Genomic DNA, 23,777 nt, shown 5'->3' with positions numbered 1-23,777 from the left:
GATGTGGGATTCGATCCCGGGTCTACAGGATTGTGCCCTGGGCCAAAGGCAGGCGCCAAACCGCTGCACCACCCAGGGATCCCCAAGACTAGTTTTAACATCAAATTAGACAAAGCTGCAGAGAAAATTCATAAATTATGAAGAAAAAATTATCCAAAAAAGAACAAGACAGTTATGAAGAAAATACCTAATTTTGTATAACAGAAGTCCCAGAAGAGAGAGAAAATGAAGATGACAGTTGCTTAAGATTTTCCAAAACCAATTAAAGACTTCAAGTCACATAGTGAAGGGTGCAGACAAATGTAAGTAGAATAACAGTAGAAATAAAACCACACCTAGCCAAATCTTAGTGAAGTTGAAGAAAATGAAAAAATAAATCTTAAAAGAAGCCAGAAGAAAAAGACATTTTACCTTCAAAGGAACAGTAATTTTATTTATCTCTGGCTTCTTAATAGAAACAATGTATACCAGATAATCATCAAAGAAAATAACTGCCAACCCAGATTTCTACATATAATACAAACAGCCTTCAAAATATTGATGAGCTAGACACATTTTCAGGTAAACAAAAGGTTAGAGAATTTGTTAACAACATAAAACCTGCAACAAAAAAAGTACAAATAGGTGTTCCTTAAGCAGAGGAAATGATAAGAGAGATAAAGCTCAGAGACAGAGAGGAGAGAAAAGCAACAAAAAGAAAATTATGTGCATAAATCTAAACGACTTCATACAATAAAAATAATAACCTGTGTGTCTAAAATATATATAGCATTAAAAGAAATAACAGTTCTGAAGAAAGAAAGGGGAAAATTCAACTAAACTGTTCCCAGGTGCTTTCTTTGCCTTGGAGCTGGCAAACACACTAATTTATATTAGATATTAATAATTCTAAGGTGAAAAGTAGTTTCTATGGCCAGCACTAGAAGAAAAGTGAAAAATGCTTAACAAGCTAATACAGGAGAAAATGGAATAATAAAAAATACTGCCAATCAAAAAGAAGGAAAAAAAAAAGAAAGAAGAGAAAAAGAGCCATAGGACAGGTAGGACAAGTAGAAAGAAGGTAACAGGATGGTAAATTTAACAACAACTATCAGTAGTTATATTATACGTAAATAAGCCAAATACCTCATTTAAAAGACAAGAATTTTCATGACGGATGAAGACAAAAGACAAAACAAACTCTAATTATGTACTGCTTACAAGGTATGTTCCTAAGGCAAATGAATCCAGAATAACTGAAAGTAAAAAGATAGAAAAGTACATATTATACAAACACCAACCAAAAGAGAGCTGTGATGTTCACAGAAAGGAAAAATATTCCAAGATCACTCTTTGCCTCACATGAGAGGTGTGTAGTTAGTTCCTTGTCCCTTCGCTAGGATGCAAATGCATGGAAAAATTAAACAGGACCTTATTCAACTTTATATCCCATGGTATCATGCAAGCTGTAGCTACTCAGACTATGTTTGCTCCACAGACTCGCAAAGTGAGATAAGAAATATGTAAATATGGTGGAAAATTAAAGGAGCACTTACCTTTTTAATATATTTCAGGTATCTTTTATCCTGATGATATGAACCATATTCATTCTCAACCTGCACAGCAATGATGGGGCCTCCCTTTGCATACTGAGGGTCAAGGAGATGAGAGTTTGAGAGTGAAGTTACTGGTGGGAAAGGCTGGATTTTCTCAAGCTGCTGTTGCACACACATATTTAGAGTGCCCTAAAAATAACATATTCCTAAAGTCAACTCCAAATTACACTATAGTTCAGGCAATTTCTCTCACTCCGCAGTCAGCAATCAATTGCTTGTAGAATCCTACCTTTTCTAGTACTCCCTGTCAATGGACTCCCACCCTTTTCCCTCCTAATTCAATGCATTAAGCATGATGCTTCAAACCTCCACTTTCATCCTTTCTACCTTAGCACCAGTTACATGAGTCAAGTGTCATCCTAAAGGTTGTCTCACCTCCTTCCCACTTCTCAGGAACTTCACTCTTTTTGGAGTACCCTTCTGTCTTCTGTGTCATCATCTCCTTTTTTACTAAACCTTTCCTATCATCATTTAGGACTCAAATTCCTCTGTTAAAATTAACTTGTTTGGACCACTTCCTTCTCCAGTTCCCATTATTTTGCCCTTTTCACTTAGACAAACTCTAAAATATTCCTGTACTCACTCTTGACTTCTTATTCTCTCATTTCCTCTTTTACTTACTTCCATTCTTTCCATTCCACCTACATTATTAACATTACCTTCTCTTTGCTAAGTACAAACAATACATTTTAATCCTAATTTACTGTCTCTCTGAGCAACATTTGACATTCTTGGCCTTTCCTTCTGGAAACTCTTCTGGATATTCATGATAAAATGCTTCTGGGGCCTCCCAACCTCCCCCTCCTCCTCCTCCTCCTCCAGCCCTGATTTTGTGGTCACTAAGCAAGGTTCTGATTACTAATTTAGTTTTCCAGCAGTTTCAAGACTGAGAACTCTGATTTGGAGTGGGCTGAGTAATCGAGTTCAATGCTGTCCAGCAGAACTTTCTGATGATGAAAATATTCTGCATTTGCATTGTCCAATATCATAGCAACCATCAACATGTGCCCACTGAGCACTGAAAATGTCTAATATAAATGAGGAAATGAGTCTTTAATTTTATTTGATTTTAATTAAGTTTAAATAACTGCATGTGGCTGTGGCTACTATGCTGGACAACACAACTCTAATCTTAGTAAAGGATGATCTCTACAACCCCAACAGCACACTGATTGACACTCTTAAGTCACTTAGTGGTTTTGATGGCTTTCCTGAGTCTGATTAACTCTGAGATACTCACAGTGTTAGGAACCAACTCTGCCCATAATAAATTCAGATTCACACTCTGTGAAACCCTCTTCTAGCCACATACAAGTTTGCTATTGCCTCTATTCACGAAATATGCTACGCAAACGTTGATTACCTCTTAGAAAGCTTAATATGCAATAGATATTATAGCTTTGCTCCTTCCCTCTGTTCATTTCCTACCTAGTATATAGTCCTTTTTATATCTTTCAACCATTTTAGAAATACAGTAGCACTAAGCGATGATTATGTTCCCCACCACGATTTTATTTGGTGGAGGGATGTTAAAAAAACAAATGAATTGCAACTTCTATAAAACTGCTAAGGTCACCCAGACCTAATCTATTATGTGTGAAGGACTGCCAAGTAGCTACCTTTAGCAGCCAAATTAAAACATTTTGAAGACTAACATTAATTTCCCATTTATGGTTACTGAGGGCAAAGATATAATGGAGAAGAGTAAACAAAAATATATAGAATGCAATTTCAAGTCCACTGCCAAGGAAAAGGCTTCCAGTTGGGCAGTAGATAGGAAATAGGCACAAAAGCAGGGTAATAAAAATCTAGTAGTTCTTAAATAAGGAATTGGAACAACCTGCTATACACACTTCCTATTTCTGTATGGCAGGAAATAGGCTAGCCCTTTCCAGGAAATCAGTTGAGGCCATTATTTCCCTTGGTCACAGGAATGGGGAACTGGGATTTACCTGGAGTTGTACTATCATGGGAATTATCTTATCAAAATAGTGATTCACTGCTTTAGTGAAGCCCTTGTAAGTTGTTCTCAGCTTCATTTTTGGATCCCGGAGTAACCAGCTAGGATTGAAAAGGTAGGAATCACTCTTGGGGTGGGAAAAAGCAATAAGAAATACTCAAACATGAGGCTGGAAAACAAATACAGTCACACGGGAACAGTATATTGTGACATCTTAATTCATCTTTAAGAAAAAGCAATCTATGTTCTAGTTGCAAATAGGTCAGCACCTGAGCCACCACCTCTATCCTCAATACACACATCAGAGTTGTGTAATAATGAAATGATCCTGAGCAGAGTAATCAAACTGCAGCCCACAGGCCAAATCAGAGCCATTGTCTGTTCCTGTAAATAAAGTTGTATTGGAACACAGCCATACCCATTTGTTTACATATCGTCACAGCTGTGTTCATGCTACAACAGCAGGATTGAGTAGTCACAACAGACAGTGTATGTGGCCCTCAACACTGAACATGTGTATTATCTGGCCTTTTACAGAAAAGGTTTATCAACCCTTAGTCTGGATGGAGCTTTTATAAAGCTGTTTCAAAGTTTTTTTAAGACACGTTCTTTGATGGAACAATATTTGGCCATAAAAGAGGAATGAAGAACTACGTGCTATACCATGGATGAACCTTGAAAACATTATGCTAAGCAAAGAAGCTACTTTAAAAAAGGTCACATATCCTATAATATTCCATTTATATGAAATGTACACAATAGGCCAACCGACAGGGTCTGAAGGTAAACTGGTGGTTGCCAGGCGCTGGGGGAAGGAACAATGGGAGTTGACTGGGAATAGGGCTTCCTTTCGGGTGATAAAAAGTCTGGCCCTAGAGAGTGGTGATGGTTGTTCAGCATTTTTTATGTACTTAACTGCCACAAAACGGCACATTTTCAAATGGTAAATTTTTATGTTATGTGCATTTTACTACAATAAAAAATGATTCAAAGCTAACAAAAGGGAAAACCTCTCTTTAAAGAGAGATAATCAACCCAATTTCTTACTATCTCTACTGCCTCCACAAAAACTAGAACTCACAAAGATAGTGCTTAAGTGGCTGCCACTAGTTTTTACTTAAAGTACTGTATCTCATTTGTACTGCAGAAATGAGATGGAGGTTTAAATAAAACAAATACATACTATATAAATCCCAATATATCAAAATTCATTTTCTAGGTCATTAAATGGGGAAAAAATAGTGTAGTTTAAAAATGTACACCGAAATCCAGCACAACCCCTTTGCTCTAACCTCCCCCGAGTATGCCCGGGGGCCCACGTGGAGCCAGGGGCCTGGGTGACACTCACCTGGGCAGGCCTCCAAGGTCCAGGTCACCGCCAACATAGGGGCCGGGACACAGGATAACCCACAGCCCTGCCTCCGAAGCCATGGCTACGAAGGTCCTGCAAAGCGGAGCAACGAGGTCGTGCGGCCTCCCGGCTGGAGGCCCAAGGCGGGGGTGCAGCGGGGCCTGGGCCAGGCCCCCCTGCCCTGGGGCCTTACAGACCTGGCTCTCCGACCCCTCCATGTCTCCTACTTCCAGTCACCAAACCACGTTTATTCCTTTATTCCTCCTGCTTCATGTTTTCACACGTGAGACCTAGTTTGCGGCGCTACCAGGTTTACTGAGGGCCGCAGGCTGGCACCGGGCCTAGGGCGCCGCTTCCTGACTGGCTGCTCCCCTTCCTTCCTTCTCCCCTTCTCCCCCTGTCCCCCCAGTCACATCAGTCATCATCACCGACAGCAGAGAGAAGAGTGCTCTTCTACCTTGTCTCGGCCTCTGGAGCAACGGCCTTCCTTAAGACTATTTTTTTGGACAACTCAGTGAGGGGAGTATCGATATCATCTCCGTCTTACAGATCAGGACATAAGCTTCAACGAGCCAGAGCTTCCTGCAGATCACATTTTCAGTAAACAGAAGAACTAAAACCACAAGCAGGCAGAAAGCTTCCAGAAGTGAAATATCAACTACATGTTAATCCACCTCCTTCAGATGCTGCTAGCACAATCTTTCTAAATGCACAAACCTGCCAAATCAAAACTCTTCAAATGACTCCCAGTGACTTCAGGAAAGATCCCAAATTCTGGTGCATGGTAAATATAAAGAAAGATGTGGTCTATCCTTGCTTCCGCTTTATTTTGTGGCATTTTCTCTATTTAAACCAGCAGGAGAACCACACAGCGTTATTTGCAGTTCCCAGAAAATACCTGTGGCAGAAAGTTAATCGCCAAAGCCATTCCCTTTCCTTCCTGGGCAGAGAGCTCAAGCGCATTTTGCAGCCCCCCCATGCGTTGAGGTGTTGCTCTGTGACTGACTTCAAGCCAACAGAATGTGAACAGGAGCAGAGCATCCCAATGTCCTGAAAACACTCTCCCTGCCTTTCTTCTGCTTCTGGCTTGACACAGACAAGAGTAGCAGCCTCCACACTGTGATGAAGATGATGAAGCCACAGACAGAAAGACCTTGAATCTCTCAATTACTCCTGGGAAGAAAGACACAATGCTTACCAGGAATTCCTACTTTAGATTTTCCCTAAATGAAAAGAAACCTCCGTTGTTAAAGACGCTGAGGCTTACTTGTTACAGCAGCTAACACCACCTTAACAAACTCAAAAATGCTTTCTCACGTTGCTGACTTTGCCCTCGCTGGATCCTCTGCCTAAAACACCACTCAGTCCCCTCTAGCAAACTCCTGCTTAACATTTCAATTTACTTCAGCTATGACTTCACTGTCCTCTTCCCTGGGTTGTGTGTTCTTAGTATGTTATTTGTCTCTCCCTCAGAGAATACTTAGCCTTGACAGCACAAAGTGCTTTATCTGTCCATCTCTTGCACGAAAGTCAACGTCTGAACTCTAGCAGATAGCTAATGCTTATTTTAGAATAAACAACTATAGATTTTCCTGAACTTAAGATGGGCTTACATCCCAATAGGTTCATCATACATTGAAAATATTTTAAGTAAAAAATGTGTTTAATGCACCTAACTGGCTGAACATCATAGCTTAGCTTAACCTACTCAACAATGAGCTCAGAACACTTACAGTAGCCTACAACTGGGCGAAATCAGCTAACACAAAGCCTATTTTATAATAAAGTGTAAAACGTCTCATGTAATTTATTGAGTACTATACTCAAACTGAAAAACAATGGCTGTATAGGTACAGATGGTTGTATATCACGGTCTACTCTCATGACTGCCAGCCTGACTAGGTACTATAACTAGTGGCTACTGTCCAGTATCATAAGAGTACAGAGTGCAACATATTGTTAGCCTGGGAAAAGATCAAACTTCAGAATTTGAAGCACAGTTTCTACCAAATGCTCTCACTTTCACACCATTGTAAAGTCAAAACATCGTAAGTCAAACCGTTGTAAGTTGGGGACCATCTAGACTCTGTACCACATATTAGAAGCCTTCCAAATTATAGGCCAGAATTATCCTCTTATAACTGAGAAAGTAGGCTCTTCATAATAAACCACAGCATGTAGACTTTCTAAACCATACGGTTCATAAAATGCACCACAGACGCTATAGTCTAAGCTCCACTGCAAATAACAGATTCACTGCGCCAGAGGGTTTCAATCCTGGGAACAAAATGATCAGATCTTCCTGATGATTTCTCAAACAGAAAGTAAGGTGCCCTTGTGCAACTTATCCCACAGAGTCTAAACCCTGTCTTCAAGCCATAGAAACAGGCAACTTCAGCATTAAGACATACACGAAATCCAGGTTTGCAGTAAAATAAAACCAGCCTTTTCTTGGCTCATGAAGGTTCCAAGGAATATGCCTGCAATGGAAAAAAGAGAAACATAAAAACCTTTTATTTGCCCTCATTCCATATTGATTCCTCCAGTTTTAATATAGCACCTGGGCTACCTCTACTGTGAAGGAAACTGAAGATTTCAGTAGCCAAGCCCCTTTCTGTGTGTAAATGAACTTTGTATTAAATTTAAAATTTCCCCTTTCAAATGCCCAGTGCAGATTCAAGCAGCCAATACTGTTCCTTGATGCTGAACTTCAAGTGAGAAAGATGTATATGTAACACCCTCTGGAGTGTAACCACAAATTTCTTTTTTTAAATACTAATCAAAACATATGAAAAATTTAAATACGTATCTATAATGGCAAAAAAAGAAAAACCAGAAACTGTTTTTATAACAGAAACCAGAAAGAGCTAAAAAGTTTATAGAACTAGATTATACAGTTTTCTTTAAATGAATAAAATGAAATCCAGCAGTCAACAATACAAGATTCGCAATAGCCAAGAACCATTACGAAAATTGCTAGGCATGCAGAAAACAGGAAACTGTGACACAAAACAGAAAAAAAAATCAATAGAAACAAACCCAGAAATGACATATAAGATGAAACTAGCAGGAAAAAAAACTAAAAAGGTATAACAAATTTTACCATATCTCTAATTAGTAAAGGAATGCTTAACCACAATGAGGAGAAAAGGAAGATATAAAAAAGACTCAAATGGAACTTCTAAGTTTTAAAAATATAGCATCTATAATAAAAAAATACTCTGGATACTATTAACAGCAGCACGTGAAAAATGTATTGGCTGAGACTAACAGCAGAGTAGATAAAACAGAATAAATTGTCAGAACAAAAGAAACTATCCAAAATGGAAAATAGAAAAAACGAAGACTAAAAATAACAATGAACACAGCATCAGTGATACATGATTCCTTATCAAGAAGTCTCTATATATGCAATTGGACCCCTGGAGGAAAAAAGGAGAGGCAAAAATAGTAGTAGAAATAGACCCACAATTTTACCAAATTTGATGAAAACTATAAACCTACAGATCCAAGAATTTCAGTGAACCACAAGTAGAATTTAAAAAAAAAGATCTATACCATAGCACATTAGAATCAAATTGCTGAAAACGAATGAAAGAGAGAAAATCTTAAAAGCAATCAAAGGTTGGGATGGAGGCAGATAAGAAGTACAGCAGATTTGTCCAGATAATGTGCAGGTCAGGAGTCAACAAAAAAACTTTTTAAGGTACTGAAAATAAAAAACAAAAACAAAAATAAACCATGTCAACCTAGAATTCTCTCTATACTCAGTGAAATTCTCTCTCAAAATAGAAGATGGAAAAGAATCAACTTTTCAAAGAAACAAAAGCAAATAGAATTGATTACTAATGGACTTCCACTACAAGAAATGTCAAAGGCAGTTCTTCCACAGAAAGAAATAATACCATAGGAAATTAAAATCTATATAAAGAAATTGAAGAGCACCAAAAATGGTAAGTATGTGGTAAATAAAAAAGATATTTTATCACTTTAAATTCAAATATAACTAGATGTTCAAAGCAGAGAAATAACAATATACTATGAATTTTGTAGTTTTTAAAAAACAAAACACATGATACAGCACAGCACAAAGGATTAGAAGAGTGAAATGGAACTATGCCATTGTAAGAGTTCCTAGTACTAGCTCTATATGTCTAGAAAAAAATTCCTAGATTAAATTAGGAATTTAAAAATTTAGATATAGAACTTTACATAAAAACTTTGGAAACAAATCCAGGATCCTTAAAAATGATTTAATTCAATATCACACTTTCAACAATGGATAAATCATCCAAACATAAAACCAATAAAGAAAACACTGGACCTGAACAACACGTTAGACCAGATGAGCCTACTAGACATATATAGAACATTTCACCCAACAGCAGCAGAACACACATTCTTCTCAAGTGCATGTGGAACATTCTCCAGGACAGATCACACGTTAGGCCACAAAACAAGTCTTAATAAATCTAAGAAGAATGAAATCATACCAAGCTTGTTTCTGGCCACAACGGTATGAAACTAGAAGTCAATTATAAGAAAAAACTGGAAAATGTACAGATATATAGAAATTAAACAACATAAATAAGTGGAAAAATATTCCATACTCTAGGAGTGGAAGAATTAATGATTGTCAAAATGACCACACTACCCAAAGCAAACTATAGATTCATGCAATTTCTAACAAAGCTACAATGGCAATTGTCACAGAAAAAAAAATCCTAAAATTTGTATGAAACTACAAAAAGACAATGGATAGCCAAAATAATTGAAAAAGAATAACAAAACTGGAGGCATCACAATTCCTGATGTTAAAGTATATTAAGCTACAGTAATGACAACAGTAAAGAATTGGCATAAGAATAGACATATAGGTCAGTGGAACAGTATAGAGAGCCCAGAAATAAACTCCTGCCCTATAGTCAATTAATTTATAACAAATCAGTCCAGAATATACTGTAATAAGTGGTGTTGGGAAGCTCGACGGCCATGTGCAAATGAATGAACTAACCCTCTATCTTACACCACACAAAAATCAACTCAAAATGGTTTAAAGACATAAATATTAAGATGTGAAACCATAGAAGTCCTAGGAGAAACAAGCTCCTTGACATCGGCCTTGGCAATGATTTTTTGAATTTGACACAAAAAGCCAAGGCAACAAAAGCAAAAATAAATAAGAGGGATTACTTCAAACTAAAAGATCTGCACAGTCACAGAAACCAGCAACAAGATGAAAAGGCAACCTATGGAATGGGAGAAAATATTTGCAAATGTGCAAATCTAATGAAATTTGCAAATCTGATTAGGGGTTAACATCCAAAATATACAAGAAACTCCTACAACTCCATAGCAAAAAAAATAATCCAAGACAAAAATGGGCAAATAATCTGCATAAACATTTTCCCCAAGAGGATGTACAAATATACAAGGGATACATCAAAGGGTACTCAACATCCCCAGTCACCAGAAAAATGCAAATCAAAACCACAGTGAGATACCACTTCAGAGCTGTTAGGGTGTCTATCATCAAAAAGACAAGATATAACAAAGTTTGGTAAGGGTGTGGGGAGAAAAGGAATACTTGTGGCACTACTGGTGGAACTATAAGTTGGTTCAGCCATCACGGAAAACTGTGTGGGAGTTTCTCCAGAAATTAAAAATAGCCCTATCCTATGATTCAGCAATCCTATTTCTGGGTATGTACCCAAAGGAAGTGAGCATTACCGCAAAGAGATATCTGTACTCCCATGGTCACAGAAGCATCATTCACAATAACCGAGCTATGGAAACAATTTAAGTGTCTGATGACGGATAAATGATTTGAGAAAAGGCGATAACGCATACAGGCACACACACAGGAATAATTTTTAGCCTTAAAAAGAGGAGGAAATCCTGTCACTTGTGACAACATAAATTAATCTAGGGGCATTATGGTAGAGAAGTAAGCCAGGCAGCATGACAAATACCATCTGGTATCACTTATATGTGGAATCTTAGAAAACAAAGAACAAAATGAACACATAGACACAGAATACAGTGTTGGCTTCCAGGGCCTGAGCATGGAGGAAATGGGGAGAGATTGATAAAAGGATACAAACCTTCAATTACAAGATGAGTAAAGGCTGTGGAGCTAATGTATACCGCGGTATACAGCTGGTAATACTGTACCGTATAACTGAAATTTGTTAAGGGAATAGGATTTAAGTGTTCTCACCAAAGCACAAACGAAGATAAATATGTGAGGTGATGGATGTGTCTATTAACTGGATTATAGGTTAGAACCATCTCACAATGTCTACTTTAATCACATGTATACTTTAAATATATTACAGCTGCTCCCTCTGGGGGATCGTGGACTCTGGCTTCAAGGAGAGCATTGCTCACAGTGCTCAGCCAGAGGCAAGGAGGCCCAGGTGGCCTCTTCAGTGCATCCCACTGTGGGGCAGCTACCTGGCCCACCTGCCCGGCCTGAGCCTACTCAAGCGCCCCAGCTGAGGAGGGTCCTCCTGGATCTGAGAGTGGACTTTGGTCACAAGGAAGCCTCATGGGGTGCAAAGGTAACTCATCAGGGAAAGGATGGAGGACTCTGAGATGGGGGCTTCGGGCTGGGGCTGAAGATGCTGTAGGTGCTGGAGCATCCTTGCTGAGCACTACCATGCCCTACGACCTGCAGGTATGACCTGTAGGTATGACCCTCTACCTAGCTCTTACCAGCTACAGGAGCTCTGGCCCCACAGTGATCGTGGCCTGCAAAGCCCTGTCTGGGAAGGGCCCAACATGGTCTACACCGACTCAGTTGGCACCACTGTGGAGACGTTATCATCCACCCCAGCAAGAATGTCATCCACACCAGAAATTCTGTGGAAGGGGCCGAGAGAGAGATCCAGCTATGGTTCCAGAGCAATGACCTGGTGGACTGGGCACACAAGAACCACCCCAGCAGCATTTACCCAGCCCGAGCACTAAAGGTGCCTTCAGCTGCACCAGCACCCACCCAGGACAAACTACCTCTGTGAACAAGAACTTGAGGCCACATCCACATTCTGCTCATCTGTATAAATTACCTCCCTATCTACCTCCTGCTCTAGCCCAGCCCACAGGAGTCTGAGCTGTGACCTTTCTGTGCTTTTCAGTGCTCTAAGTCAGCAAGATATTGGGCCAAATCCTTTCTGTGCCAGACACCTACGATTGTCTCCAGAAGCAGAAAGAGTAATCTCTTCCGACCAAAGGGGGAACACTAAAATTCACTATGCTGTGCAAAACAATAAAAATAAAAAATAAAAAATTACAATTTCTCAATTATATCTCAATAAAGCTGAAAAATTACTTTAAAAATGGGAAAATAATTAATGAGAAATTGGAAATTAAAGAGAAATAGAACTAATATGGTAAAGGATATTAAAGTAGCTTAAAGAATATAACGTTAAAAATGTATACAAAGAAATCTGGAACTCTCTAGTTGATGGAAAATCTTGTTAAAAAATAAAAATTGCGGGTAGCCCAGGTGGCTCAGTGGTTTAGTGCTACCTTCAGCCCAGGGCCCATTCCTGGAGACCCAGGATCAAGTCCCATGTCGGGCTCCCTGCATAGAGCCTGCTTCTCCCTCTGCATGTTTCTCTGCCTCTCTCTCTCTCTCTGTCTCATGAATAAAAACTTCAAAAAAAAAGACAAATTGCCTATTTCAATAAAAGCATAAAATTTGGTTAAATTAGAAAGTATAGATGAAAGCTATAATAACTAAATATTCAAATCCTTGTACCAACACCATTATCAAAAATGATATTTTTAGTAAATTATTCTCAGTTATAAGAATCAAATTCCAAGATGCTGTATAATACATGTCAAATCAAAGTAAACTCATTTTATAAAGTTAATATAATAACTGAAAACAAAAGAAACAGACACAAGCCATTCAGAAACCTACTAATTCAGGCGCTATTATAAGCACCAAAGATCATCAAAACAGTCAAAAAAATTCCTGCCCTCACAAAGCTCACAGTCTAGACACTAAAATTATAAAACTCTGAGAAAAAAAACCTTTTGAGAAGGCTTCATGACATAGGATATGGCAATAATTTCTTGGATATGACAATGAAGGTACAGGCAAGAAAAAGAAAAGTAGACAAGTTGAACTTCATGAAAATTTAAAACTTTTGTGCATCAAAAGATACTTTCAACAGAATGTAACTCATAGAAAAGAAGAAAATATTTGTAATCACATATCTCATAAGATATTAATATCCAGAATATATGAAGAATTCCAACAACTCAACAATAAAAAAACAAACTACCCAATTCAAAATGGACAGAAGTGGGACGCTGGTGGCTCAGCGGTTGAGCATCTGCCTTCAGCTCATGGCGTGATCCCAGGATCCGGATTGAGTCCCACATCCAGCTCCTTACAGGGAGCCTGCTTCTGTCTCTGTCTCTTTCTCTGTGTGTGTCTCTCTCAATCAATAAATAAAATCTTTTTTAAAAATGGACAGAACATAACTATTTGAATAGATAGTTCTTCCAAAAAATATATATAAATGGTCAATAAGTACATGAAAAGATGCTCAGCACCATTAATCATTGGGGAAATGCAAATCGAAATCACAAAAAGAGACACCACTCCACATCATTAGGATGGAATGCTTGTCCATTGCTGGTAGAAATCTGAAACAGTGCATCTTCTGTAAAAAAAAAACAAACAAAACAAAACAAAACAAAAAACCAGAGCATTCCTCAAAAAATTTAAAATAGAATTACAATTTGAGCCAGCAATTCCACTTCTGGGAACACACACAAAAGAATTGAAATCAATAACGCAAATAGATATTTATGCACCAGTGTTCACAGCAGCATTGTTCACAACAGCCAAAAGGCAGAAAGAATCCAAGTGCGTATCCACAGATGAATGGATAACAAAATATATTTTGTTGAATGTTATTCAACCTTAGAAAGGAATGAAATCTGATATGTGCTATAACATAAATGAAGCTTGCACGTTGTGCTAAGTGAAATAAGCCAGACATAAAAGGACAAATATTATATGTTTCCATGTATATGAGGCACCAAATATCAAATTCACAGAGATAGAAAGTAGAACAGTGGTTACCAGGGAATGAAGGGAGAAAAGAATGAGAAGTTATTTCTTAATAGAGTAGTATGGGATAATGAAAAAGTTCTGGATATTGATAGAGGAAATGGTCACAAAACAACATGTATTTACATAATGCCACTGACTTTGGAATCTGTGGAAAACTAGTTGACATTATTCACTAAAACTAAACATACATCTATCTTATTGTTCATCATATTCATTCCTAGATGTATATCCAACAGAAGTGTTTACATAGTCTCACCAAAAAGACAAGTACAAGATTGTTCACGGCCCTACCATTTCCAATAGCTAAAAACTGAAAATATCTAAATGTCTATCCACAAAACAAATACATTTTGGTATTATCATCAATGTAGTTCCATACAATTATGAGAGTGAACAAGCTAAAATATGTGGTAATAAGGATGAATCTCATAAACACAATTTTGAACAAAAGATATTAGACACAACAGAGTACATATTGTAGGATTCCATTTACATAAAGTTCAAAAACAGGCCAAAGTAACCTATGTGTTAGAATAATGAGTAATAGTTATCTTTTGGAGGGAGGTCATGACTGTAAGGGGGATGGGGGAGCTTCTGAGATATTGGTGTACTGTGAGGTTTTGGGGGTTGGTTACAGGAGTAGGTTTCCTTAATCAAAATTTACCAAGCTAAACCCTTAAATACTGAATACTCAAATCAAATATTACTTTAAGATAAAACTAAAATGAAGAGGAATAGGAAAAAAAAGGAATTGAGAATGTTTACTACCAGAAAGATAGTAGGTAATTTGGGCCAAACCTCTTAATGAGGAAAACAAGAAAAAGTGAGCAAGTTTTTTATTAACTGACAGAGGCATCAAAAAGATTTCCACTTTCTGGCCCGAGAAGTAACAAAGAGCCTAGAACAAAGCTGAAAAACTGGAAGCTGTTGAAAAGCAACAACTCTTCTTATTCATCAGAAGAGAGGTCACAGGGAAGATTGCTGCCCCAAAAGCCAGAGTGAGAGACAACTGATGTAATGGTTAATTCTACATGTTGACTTGACAAGGCAATCAGCTGCTCTGACACTTGGTCAAATGGTATACAAGTGTTTCTGGAAAAGATTAACATTTGACCTGGTGGACTGAGTAATGTGGATTGCACTCCCTAACCAGATAAGCCTCATCCAGTCAGTTGAAGACCTAAACAAAATAATGGTTAATATAATACATCATATCAAGAGGCTATAGAAGAAAAACAGTCACATAATTTTATCAATAGATGCATTAAAAGTATTTCAGAAAATTTAACACCTATTCATGATAAAAAAAAAACCATCAGTACACTAGGAAAAGAGAACTGCCTCAACTTCATAAAGAAATAGCTCTAGAATACCTACTTAAATAGCTAATACCAAATAGCTAATACCAAACTTAATCATAAGAAATCAGAAGTTTCACTGCTAAGATTAGGGGCAAGGCAATTTGTCCCTTATTGCCACTCTTTTCAGTATTGTACTACAAAGCATAATCAATGCAATAAAACAAGAAATTAAATAAAAAGTATACAGATTGGGCAGAAAAACATAAAAGTTTCTTTGTTCACTGATGATATTTGTCTATTAAATTCAAAACAATTGATGAAACAAACCTCTCAGAACTACTAAGTGATCAATAGTGAGGTTGCAGAAAACAAAGTTGATATACAAAATTCAATCATTTTCCTGTATAACAGCAATGAACAATTGGGCAAACAATACTATCTAACAATGAAAAATCATTCAAAACTGAAAAAGTAACCTATCAAATCATGAAAATAATACATAAAGGAAAATTCAATGCATATTACCAAATGAAAGAAGCCAGTCTGAAAAGGCCCCCTTCTGTATGATTCCAACTACATGACATTTTGGAAAAGGCAAAATGTGGAAACACTGGAAAGATCAGTGGTGGCCAGGAGATAGTGGGGACGGAGGATGAACAGGTGGTGCACAGGATTGTTAAGACCGTGAAACTACTTTCTGGGATACTGTTAATGGTGGATAAGTGTCATTATACATTCAACTAAACCAGGAGTGAACTGTAAGGCAAACTATGAACTTTGGGTGATTAATGATGTGTCAGTGTAGGTTTGTTGAGTATCATTTATGAACCACTGTGATGGGTGATGTTGATAGTGAGGGTGGTTCTGGTGGGTTGGGGGCTAGCATTATACGGAAAATCTCTGTGCCTTCCTCTTAATTTTATTATAAACCCCAAACTACTTACTCTAGAAGTTAAAGTCTTTTCTTATTGAAACACTAAAAAACAAAACAAAAAACCTAAACTAAATATAAAGAAAAAATTGTGAAAGTCCAGAGAGAAATGATGCATTACTTATAGAGGAACCCCCTTGGAGTTACAGTCAATTATGAGACATGGAATATAGCCTTATTCTACGGAGTCCAGAAGGAAGTAGCACAATAGGTTTTTAAGTGCTACAAGAAAGGAATTGTCAATTTCAAGGAAAATTTGTCTCGTTCTAGTCACACAACAGTTCTGACACCAGATATGCAGGCTTTTCCCACCCCAAGCAATTCTCCAATTCCAGCGGATACCAACTGGGTGTCCTACAATTTACCTGAGCTCTAACACTAACCGCCCACAGTTAGCAGGGCTAACTGGGCTCAGTCCCACATGATGACTCCCTCACTCCTCCATTTCACATAGCAGTCCCGGGTTGTCACCTGTATTTCTGATCAGTCAGCTACAATCAGGGGTTTCTATGATCCCCGTCTCTGAGTTTGATAATTTGCTAGACAGAACTGCGCACAAAACTCTGGGTAATAATTAGCTTTTTATCAGTCTATTTTAAAGGATACAACTCAGGAACTGTCAGATAGAAGAGATGCATAGGACAAGGTACAGGGAAGGAACAGGGAGCTTCCATGCCTCCCCTGGACACACCACCCTTCCAGCACCTCAGTGTGCTCACCAACCTGGAAGCTCGACAAACCCCTTCAGTTAGGATGCTACAGGAACTTCATTTTTCAGGAATAGTTAGTTTATTAAATCACTGTGCATTGGTAAACTAGCACAACATCTGGCTCCTCTCCCTTCTCCAGAAGTCAAACTCTCCACTTTCTGCTTAATTTTGTTGTGAACCTAAAAATCCTCTTAAAAAGAATGTCAAATAAATAAATAAATAAACAAATAAATAATAAAAATAAATTAAAAAAACAAAAATAATGTCTTTTTTTTGGGGGGGGAATCCTTCAAGTCCTCAAAGCAACTAGGGAAAATGATATATGGCCCTCTAAGGAGCATCAGTTAAGGGACAGCTAGCTGACTTTACCACGGAAACTGAAAGCCAGAGGCACTGGCATTATCTTCAAAATGCTAAAACACCTGCCAACCTAGAATTTTATACCAGTGAAAACATTCCTCACGAACAAAAGGAAAAGGAAGACATTTTCAAATAAACAAAAGCTAATAAGAACTTTGTCACCAGCAAATCTACACTATAGAAAATTCAAAAGTGTGTTCTCCATGCATTAAGTTTCCAGAACAGCAATAACAGTTCTGTTATTTAGAATTAAAATACCTAACAATAACATGCACGTGAAGAAAGAAAAAACTGAGACAAAGCATTTTAATGTCTTTATAGTGTAAAGTGGGTAAAAGTATTCGAAAGAACTAGTTGACAGATTAAGGTTGAGTGTTATTTATATAAACTCTTGAGCATCCAGCAAAGCAAAAAATTCAATTAGCAAATAATTCATGAAGCAGGCAATAAAAGGCTGAGAAACTAAAACAGAACAAAAATCTAGAAACCCACTATCATATTTGGAAAAAGGGGAAACTAACACAACTAAAACACAAAGAAATAATTAAGTGTTATGATAGTCCAAGAATGAATACATAATACAACGGAACCATGAGTAGCCGGGAAATGAAATTTGGGGTTGCATTCTCCAACAGTGGTCAAGATCTACTGATACTGAGGTGAAGTTTCTGTGAATCCGTAGTGAATGTCTGTAATGACTGAAAACCTGTTCAGGATGGAAAGAATGGAAACTAGTTTGATGGAAAAAGAAAAACCAGTCCTGCCATTTTTCAGACTGGGAGGTAGACACGGATAATAAGAGACACTGTGGCTGCCAAGGGGGTGTAGCAGTTGTAAAATGTCACCTCTTTGAGTGAGCATTACTTTCTCACCAGTGACACCCCCAGATCCTGTCTGCTATACCCATTTACTTCTAGGGGGCCCCAATTGCTAAACTACCCTCACCTCGTGCCAGAACCCAAGCCTGGCTAGACCCGCTGTCTAATCTTGCATTGGAATCAAGCAGTCTGGACGTCGTGCCTGCTTTCCTCAGACTCCCTTCAGGATCCTGCACCTGGGGCCTAACCCTGCAATCTCTCCCCCTTTGTCTCCATTGAGACTGGCACTTCATCATTCCTCTCGAACTCCCTCCCTCCCTGAAAGTCAGCAGATCTGATTTTGTCAGACCCTAGGTTTGTCCCTGCAAGACCCTGGCTGATTAAGTGTATATAGCTTTTTTTTAAGGCAATGCAGTCTTTATATCCTAAATGTCTTTAATGTAGAAGGCTGCCTTCCTTCTGAGACAATGCTCTCTTCCTCTGAGACACTTAGAATGTCTCATAGTTTATGAAATAAGGGTGACACTTCCTACTTTTCTAAGCAACAGTGCTAAAAAAACAAACAAAAATGGAGCTGTCTTATTTAGACCACACTGTCTTTAAAGTTTTAATAGTTTACAAAATTTCAGCGTGTGAATCACTGCTATATAAAGGGACAAAATAATGAGGGGCAGAAAAGAGGGAAAACGATGTGATGTGTAAAAGGCATTATGACAGTTAGAGGTAAAGGCTTTCATTTATTTTTTTAGATTTATTTATTTATTTATGATAGACATAGAGAGAGAGAGGCAGAGACACAGGAGGAGGGAGAAGCAGGCTCCATGCCAGGAGCCTGATGTGGGACTCAATCCCGAGACTCCAGGATCGATCCCGAGACTCCAGGATCGCGCCCTGGGCCAAAGGCAGGCACCAAACCGCTGAGCCACCCAGGGATCCCTGGTAAAGGCTTTTAAACATCACTCTCGTCATTCACCAAATCTAATTCCAATTAAATATTTTTTTCTTTTAAACCTATATTTTAAAACTCAAACCACGAAAGAGAACTAAAACTGATATGAAAACAGTAATGCATAAGCACTTTCCAAGTTTAGAAGCCTAGAAAGAAATGACTAATTTTAGTTAATTTCAGCTTGTAGGATGATGATACTTATATTACTTGCCAGACCTGGCCCCCCGCGAAACCTATCTTCAAAGACAAAATCTTCTGGAACTGTTCTATCCTGGGCTCATCACTGCAACGGAGGGTATCCAGGGAGGAGAGAGGCTGCCGGGCCTGAGCTCCTTGAGTAGTCGGGGCCACTGACCTACAGCCACCCGTACTGGCCGCTGCCTCTGGAAGGCAGACTTCTGCTCGCAGGCCACAGTGACCCTGTTGAGAGGGAGGCTCTTCAGAGCAATGGGATCCTCTAGCCACAGGATGGATATTCTGGAGATAGCAAGCGGAGACTCGGACATTCGAAGGACAAGGAAGAAAGCACTAGAAGAGTCAACCCTTAGACTGGTCTAATAAAGTCTCAGAGGTAGGAATTCAGACTATACGTTCTTGAATGTAGGGGCCCGCACTCACGTGGTGACCGTGTTGAAGCCGCAGGCCTTCAGCTTCTGCAGGCGGTCCCTCCAGTACTCCCTGGGCACCCGGAAGTAGTGGATGGTGCCTGCTATGATCAGGAAGGGGGAGCCGTCCAGCGTGAAGCTCGAGCCTTCTACTTTCAGACCCACACCACGATTTATCATGCGGGAGGGAGTCAGGAAAATCTGATTCATCCTGCAAGGACAAAGGAGCGTGTGAGGTCCTAAAGATGTGACCCATGGGGCCCACGGGCAGATAAGAAAGGCCTTTCCTTCAGGGCCCTAGGTGCACCTCCAGGGCAAAGGGAAACTTCCCAGCCCTTCCCAAACATACCTGGGTGAAAAGTGTCCTCTAAACTGAGCTAGTACCAATAATCCTGAAGACAGGTACAGGATGCCCACCGGCCTCAACAAGGTCAGCATGCTAGGCGGAGAGGACAGAGCGCAAGTCAGACACTGCGGACGCCCAGGAGGCTGCGGGAGCTGAGTGAGGCCTGGCGGGTGGAGGTGGCCTCCCTGGATGGCAGGGTTCCGCACGTGGTCCCCGGGCTTCTGCACACAGTCCCCGGGCTTCACCACCTGCACTCAGGACAGACAGCACCTCAGGGACACGTCTACTGGCTGCAGGAGGGGGCCAGCGCCCCAAAGAACCTCCTGAGAGTCACTGGGCTTCCGGGCACCACTTATTTCTTAGAGAAGATCGGGCGGTGGAGGTTTCCCAGAAGAGAGGACAGTGTCTGGGAGTGTGCACGGGGCCCCCCTGCCCCCTAGACACGAGCCCTAACAGTCAGCGGCTAGCAGAGAACCCAGGGCAGAATGCAGGGGCCTCTTCTGGAGCAAGGTCCCAACCTGCCCCGGCAGCCCAGCTACCAGCCGCTCTGCTGCTGTGGGGCGCTCGCCTCATCACCCCCAACACCCTCTCCTCTGTCCCCGTGATCTTTTTATTTTTTTTAAGATTTTATTTACTTATTCATGAGAGACACACAGAGAGAGAGAGAGGCAGAGACACAGGCAGAGGGAGAAGTAGGCTCCATGCAGGGAGCCGGATGTGGGACCTGATCCCGGGTCTCCAGCATCACGCCCTGGGCTGAAGACAGGCGCTAAACTACTGAGCCACCCAGGGATCCCCTGCCAGCGATCTTTCATTTTTATTTATTTTTATTTTTTTTAATAAATTAATTTTTATTGGTGTTCAATTTACCAACATACAGAATAACACCCAGTGCTCATCCCGTCAAGTGTCCCCCTCCGTGCCCGTCACCCATTCACCCCCACCCCCCGCCCTCCTCCCCTTCCCAGCGATCTTGACGCGCTCACCTGCACCGGCGGCAGACGCTTTCCTCCTGCAGCAAAAGCCCAGACCCCAGGTGCGCAGAACCAGGGCGGCCTAGCACAGACGGCGGGGGGGGGGGGGGGGGCGGTTAGGGGGGCACCTGCCTGCGGCGCGGCTCTGTCCTCACCCACCGCAGAGCCTGAACCACCCAACAGGGGTTTTCTGAACAAAGGCAGGAGACGCCAAACACCTGTGCGGCCTCCGTGAGCTTCGGCTTTCCCGCCGGCGTCCTGAGGCTTCCCCCGGGTGGAGGTGGGCGCAGAGGCTGGAACCGCTGTCAGGAAAACCGATGTAGACGCAACGGGGCCCCGGGATAGAGACCGCGGAGCCCCCAGGACGGAGACCGCGGAGCCCCCGGGATGGAAACCGGGAGCCCCGGGATGGAGGGAGTCCTGGGGACCGCTCGCGCTCGGCGGCCGCTCGGGAAGTCCGGGGGGCGCACAGAGGGACACAGCGGCACCCGGAGCCCGGAGGAAAAGTGCAGAAAGTGCGGGAAGCCGAGGGGTCGCCCGCGTGGACGCGGCGTGGGGCTGCCGGGCGGGCCCCGAGCTGAGGGAGGCCCCGGGGCTGTCGCGGCTGCGCTCCGGGGGCGCCGGGGCCGAGCTCGCCTTACCCTGCGCCCCGCGCTCCGCAGCTCGCTGCAGCGGGCAGGACGCGGGGGAACCTGCCTCCTGGGCGCTCCGCCCCCCGCGGCCCCCGCCCCCAGCCCATCCCCTCCATCCCCCGCGTACCCTCCATCCCCCACGCCGCGCCCCGGGTCCATCCCCTCCATCCCCCCCACCCGCCCCCGCACCCCGCGGGCAGACGCAGCCACCGCCAGCGGCCGGACCCCGTGGGTCCGCAGCGGGGTGGGGCGCCGCAGGGAGCTGGCCCGGCCCTCTCCGCCCCGCCGCTGGCCCCCGGCCCCGGGCTGGCTCCCGCCTTCAGGGGGCGTCACCGGCAGGGACAGCTCAGGCTGCGGGGCGGTGTCAGCGGAGTCAAGGCCGCGGAATACAAAAAGTAGTGGAAGGGAATAGAGGGGAAGGGAGAAAAAATAGGTGGGAAATATCAGAGAGGGGGACAGACCATGAGAGACCCCTGACTCTGGGAAACGAACTAGGGGTGGTGGAAGGGGAGGTGGGTGGGGGGTGGGGTGACTGGGTGGTGGGCACTTGGGGGGGCACTTGACGGGATGAGCACTGGGGGTTATTCTGTATGTTGGCAAATTGAACACCAATAAAAATTAATTTATTAAAAAAAAAAAAAGACCGCGTTCCCTCCGCGCCCCGCAAGCCCGCGCGGCTCACCCCGAGTGCTGCCCTGGCGCCGCCTGCCCCTCTGCCCCCCACGCCCGAGGGGACCCACACGCCCGTCCACACCCGCGGGGACCCACACACCCGCCCACACCCGCGGGGACCCACACGCCCCTCCGCCCCCCACACCCGCGGGACCCACACAGCCGTCCACACCCGCGGGGAAGCCGGTGCAGCGGAGCCACCCACCGGCACCCTGGCTGGCCGCCGTAGGTTGCGGGCTGGGGGCAGGGGTGCCCCGCTCCGCGACAACCGCAGCCCCCCCCCCCACCGTGTGGATGGCCTGGGCACGCGTCCCCGGAGGGCAGCCCCCGGCTGGGCCGGGCCGGAGCACACGGAAGGACGAGCCCTCGCCCCGGGGCGCCCGCCGCGCTGGCAGCCTGGCGCCTCCAAGCGGGCTGGGAACCCGTCCACACGCAGAGGCTCGGTCCGTCGGGGGTTCAGGATCTGGGGCTGTGTGGGCGGCGTCGGTGTTCGAGCGCGCACCCTGGGGCACGCGGACTGGGGGGCCCCGCCTGCAGCCTCCCTCTGCCCCGTGCGCCCCACCTGCGGGGAGCCCCGAGGGCACCTGAGGCCGGCGGGGTCAGGAAGTGGAGGAGCCGCGTCTACACCCGCCTGTCCGGTGCGCAGCGCCTGAGCGCTTGGGGTGGGCCCTTCCTTCAGCTTTGGCCCCGCAGCTGCCCCCAGCCACCCCACCCCCCGCCCCGGGGTGGGGGGGGGGTCAAGCGCCAGTTAGAGCCCTCAGCTGTGCGGCCACTGCTGCTGAGAACCTCGGGTGCGGGGCCCCTCCGGATGGCGGCATCCGTATCTTTGGGGCGAACTCCCGGAGCGCCTGGCGGGGCCTAGCGCAGCTCTATTTGAAGTCCCTGAGGCCCCGCACAGTTTTCCAGGTGGCTGCGCGGGTGGCCGCCTCCCCCTTCTCGTCCTCAAGCTGGATTGTTTCCCTGGCAAACCTTAGCCCTTGTGACAGCGGCGGGCGTGTCTCCTTGTGGTTCTGTTTGTATTTCCCCGATGCCAGGGATGTGGGGCATTTATTCATGTGTCTGTTGGCCACGTGTAGGTCTGCTTTGGAGAGATGCCTGTTCATGCCTTCTGCCCATTTCTTGACTGGATTGTTTGTTCTTTGGGTGTTGGAGAATTTCCCAATAGATCTTGGACACCAGCCCTTTATCCGACATGTCATTTGCAAATATCCTCTCCCTCTGCAGGGTGTCGGTTAGTTTTGCTGACTGTTCCCTTTGCTGTGCAGAAGCTTTTTATTAATGAAGTCCCAAGAGTTCATTTTTGCCTTTGCTTCCCTTGCCTCTGGAGATGTGCCCAGCAAGAAGTTGCTGCAGCCAAGGTCAAAGAGGTTGCTGCCTGCGTCCTCCTCTAGGATTTTGATGGATTCGTACCTCACATGTAGGTTGTTCATCCATTTCGAATTTAGTTTTGTTTATGGTGTAAGAAAGTGCTCCAAT

The 23,777-nt window shown here is 42.9% G+C and overlaps 1 protein-coding gene across 3 annotated transcripts in view; it reads right to left on the bottom strand.

Annotated features, from left to right (window-relative positions):
* Positions 1–21,624, bottom strand: part of LOC129497083 (beta-galactosidase-1-like protein 2) — a 63,753-nt gene extending 42,129 nt beyond the window's left edge. The window contains exons 1-8 of one of the 3 annotated variants that reach the window (XM_055305573.1): positions 21,216–21,624; positions 21,010–21,079; positions 20,027–20,271; positions 19,691–19,888; positions 7,318–7,386; positions 4,904–4,999; positions 3,548–3,656; positions 1,536–1,628 (exon numbers count right to left, since the gene is read on the bottom strand). In XM_055305573.1, coding sequence (XP_055161548.1) covers positions 1,536–1,628; positions 3,548–3,656; positions 4,904–4,999; positions 7,318–7,386; positions 19,691–19,888; positions 20,027–20,115 — 654 coding nt within the window. In that variant the 5' untranslated portion in view covers positions 20,116–20,271; positions 21,010–21,079; positions 21,216–21,624. Of the gene's footprint in view, positions 1–1,535; positions 1,725–3,547; positions 3,657–4,903; positions 5,000–5,363; positions 6,074–7,317; positions 7,387–19,690; positions 19,889–20,026; positions 20,272–21,009; positions 21,080–21,215 lie in introns of those variants that run through there. The other 2 variants (XM_055305575.1, XM_055305574.1) reach the window with 2 other exon arrangements.
* Between the last annotated feature and the right edge of the window lie 2,153 nt (positions 21,625–23,777).

Source organism: Nyctereutes procyonoides, unplaced genomic scaffold (assembly GCF_905146905.1).
Source record: "Nyctereutes procyonoides isolate TBG_1078 unplaced genomic scaffold, NYPRO_anot_genome, whole genome shotgun sequence".
NCBI lineage: Eukaryota > Metazoa > Chordata > Mammalia > Carnivora > Canidae > Nyctereutes > Nyctereutes procyonoides.
Note: the sequence above shows the minus strand (reverse complement) of the source record. Positions and strands in the feature narration are given on the sequence as shown.